The 3,469-nt window shown below is 42.8% G+C and overlaps 2 protein-coding genes across 2 annotated transcripts in view; both read right to left on the bottom strand.

Moving 5' to 3' along the window:
- Positions 1–3,469, bottom strand: part of LOC101855734 (ethanolamine-phosphate cytidylyltransferase) — a gene marked incomplete in the record, with an annotated part of 36,894 nt that overhangs the window by 9,606 nt on the left and 23,819 nt on the right.
- The window catches only part of LOC101855500 (ethanolamine-phosphate cytidylyltransferase), a 5,918-nt gene continuing 2,457 nt past the window's right edge, over positions 9–3,469 (bottom strand). The window contains exons 4-5 of the mRNA XM_005100978.3: positions 2,488–2,573; positions 9–456 (exon numbers count right to left, since the gene is read on the bottom strand). Of these exons, the coding sequence (XP_005101035.1) occupies positions 370–456; positions 2,488–2,573 (173 nt within the window). The 3' untranslated portion in view covers positions 9–369. The remainder of the gene's footprint in view (positions 457–2,487; positions 2,574–3,469) is intronic.

Genomic DNA, 3,469 nt, shown 5'->3' on the forward strand with positions numbered 1-3,469 from the left:
TCAGGTATTACCACAGGCAACCACTAACTTGTTAGTTCAGGTATTACCACAAGCAACCACTAACTTGTTAGTTCAGGTATTACCACAGGCAACCACTAACTTGTTAGTTCAGGTATTACCACAGGCAACCACTAACTTGTTAGTTCAGGTATTACAAGAGTCTTTCACAGACTTGTTTGGTCAGGTATTACCACAGTCTACCACTGTCAATTCAGACATTACCACAGTCTACCATTAACTTGTTGTTCGGGTATTACTGCATTCTACCATTAACTTGCTCGTTCAAGAATTACCAATCTACCACTAAATTGTTTGTTCAGATATAACGACAGTCTACCACAAACGTGTTAGTTCAGGTATTACCACTGTCTACCACTCACCCCCGTGCACACAAAAGTCGCAGCCATGTTGGTCCAGGATGGACTCACTTGTCCCGTAAGGCGCTCTGTCTACGACCTAGTGGACAACAAGAACTGTATCTGATTTTAAAGTTTCGGTAAGTTTTACGGCACAATTAGATCATATTAGTGCTTTTTTAAACTTTTAGTAAGAGCTTACGGCACCTGCAACACAATAAGGTCACATAAGTGCCGAAGATTAGAGGCGTTACAAAAGAGTAACAAACCCAAAAAAGAATGAGAGATAAGGACGACAGATGTTTAATACGAAAAAAGAAGTAGACTACACCATAGCACCCTCCAACCATCCACCTAGTAAGTTTTACGGCACTTGCAACACAATTAGGTCATATAAGTGCTTTGTTTGTATAAGTAAAGAGAAGCACATCGACACCACAATGGTCATTTAGTGCTGGGGAAAAATAAGACAGACAGACAGAAACAACTGAGAGGAAGGAAAAGAAGTAGGACCTCCAAGTGGCGCAATCGAACCGCCCTCTCATATAAGTGCCGAAGATTAGAAGTGTTGCAAAAGAGTAACAAACATGAAAAAAGAAATAGGAAATATAAGGACCGTAAATGTTTAATAGTAAAGCAAACCTCACAAGAGTACCCACCAACCACCGTCACTGCATACTATTATGTACTATAGAATGTGTTATCAAGAGTTGCATCCGGACTGAAAAATGTGGTATCCTGTATTGTATCTGTACTGTACAATGAAGTATCAGGTATTGTACCTGTACTGTAAAATGTGGTTTGTGGTGTCTTTCCATTGGGTATACACATACAGACAGGTGTGAACAAAGACAGGCATAGATACAGAGACAGACACAGATACAGATACAGACGTAATAACAAGACAGTATTTATACAGAGACAGAAATACAGAGAAAAACAGTATTTATAATGCGGTGGACATAGATACATAAGCAGGCATTAGATACACAGACAGAAATAGATACAGAGACAGACATAGATACAGAGACAGACATAAATACAGAGACAGACATAGATACAGAGACAGACATGGATACAGAGACAGGCATGGATACAGAGACAGGCATAGTTACAAAGACAGTATTTATACAGAGACAGAGAGAAATACAGAGAAAGACAGTATTTATACTGCGACAGACATAGATGCACAGAAAGAAATAGATATATAGACAGACATAGATACACAGACAGTTAGTTATAGTAAGAGTGTACGGTAACTGCAACACAAAAAGGTCATATAAGTGCCGAAGATTAGAGCGGTTACAAGCGACTAACAAACACAAAAAGAAGGAGTCGAGAGATCAGGACGATATATGTTTGATATGAAAGAAGGAGCAAACCACACCAGAGCACCCGCCAACCCCCCTTATACACAGACAGACTAGATACACAGACAAGCACAGATACAGGGACAAACGTAGCTACACACACAGTATTTATTCAGAGATGGACATAGATACACAGACAGACATAGATATTATGTACACAGATATACAAAGATACAGATGCAAACATAGATACAGAGACAGACATAGATACAGAGACAGACATAGATATTAAGTACACAGAGGTATACATAGATACAAAGACAGCCATATATACAGAGACAGGCATAGACATACAGATCTGACAGTGAGCATGATCGATTTTTGACAAAGAGAAGCAACAAATCCTGACCGTGAGACATAGAATAGATACACAAGCAAAGATAAAGAAATAGGCATAGATACACAAGCAGAAAGACAGAGACAAATAGAAATTACACAAGCAAAAATACAAAGAAAGACACAGGTACCCAGGTAAAGATACAGAGACAGACACAAGTACCCAGGTAAAGATACAGAGACAGACACAGGTACCCAGGTAAAGATACAGAGACAGACACAAGTACCCAGGTAAAGATACAGAGACAGACACAGGTACCCAGGTAAAGATACAGAGACAGACACAAGTACCCAGGTAAAGATACAGAGACAGACACAGGTACCCAGGTAAAGATACAGACACGTGCAAAGATAGCTCTCGTAATTTCCACCAAACAATATCAGAATGTATTCAAGAGGAGGTTGACCTAGATTCCGTGACTGACCTGGTTGACCCACTTAACGGCTGCCAGGAGTCTGTGACGTTCGGACTCGGTGAAGACCGGCGGACCTTTGTGGACAACTATGTCCGCTGTGGAGAGTACGTCACGTGGCCTTGAAAGCGCTGTAAAACCTGTCAGTGAGTGCTTTAAGGGGACGTTCATGCTGGTATTATTATGCACATCTGCTGTTGCCGAATGCAGCTTTTACTAGTGTTTTCCATTTGCTGAGGGCGAACCCAGTTTAAATTGAACCACACAAGCCACCTCCCTACCCCTGATCGTTCCCGTATCTCTCCCCTCTCCCCCTGCCGTCTCCCCTCTCCTCCTCTGTATATTCACCTATCTCCCATCCCCCCCCAACCATCCCTTTACCACCTCCTCCCCTCGTTTCTTTCACCAGCACACCTGCACACCTCCTACCGTTCACCATTCCTCCCCCTATCGCCCAGCGTACCCCCCCCAACCCCGAACACCCCTCCCCACTGAATCCCTTCCCCCCTCCAACCATCTCCCGGTCCCACTCCAAACCTATGCCCCACCCCACCCTGTTAACAACATTTGATCTGTTTCACACCATGTTTCTATTTATTTTAACTCTTTAAGGACGTAGCGGGCACGTCGTACATTCGACCAGCTGTAGACCAACGGCAATGTTTCTCCATGTTTTGAATCACCATACACAAATTCGAAATATGAGTACATGTATGTATATTTGATAGTATGCATGTTGCGGTATACCTTTTAAAGTTTCAGATGATGAAAACAAGTCTAATCCTTGATTCTACTCGTTAGTCTATCTACGTTGTTTTCAATACTCACTATTTCGAGCAGGGAACGATGTGTGTGGATCGTACTGGTCCGGAGCCCCATCCACTGCGTCGACCCACCAGCAGCGTCGTTCCCTGCTCTTCCTGGATTTAAGTTGTGGCTCTGAAGGCCTGTTCAACTTTCGCGTCTGTTTATATACCCCCCCCCCCCCCCCCCC

This window comes from Aplysia californica, unplaced genomic scaffold (assembly GCF_000002075.1).
Source record: "Aplysia californica isolate F4 #8 unplaced genomic scaffold, AplCal3.0 scaffold00266, whole genome shotgun sequence".
Lineage (NCBI taxonomy): Eukaryota > Metazoa > Mollusca > Gastropoda > Aplysiida > Aplysiidae > Aplysia > Aplysia californica.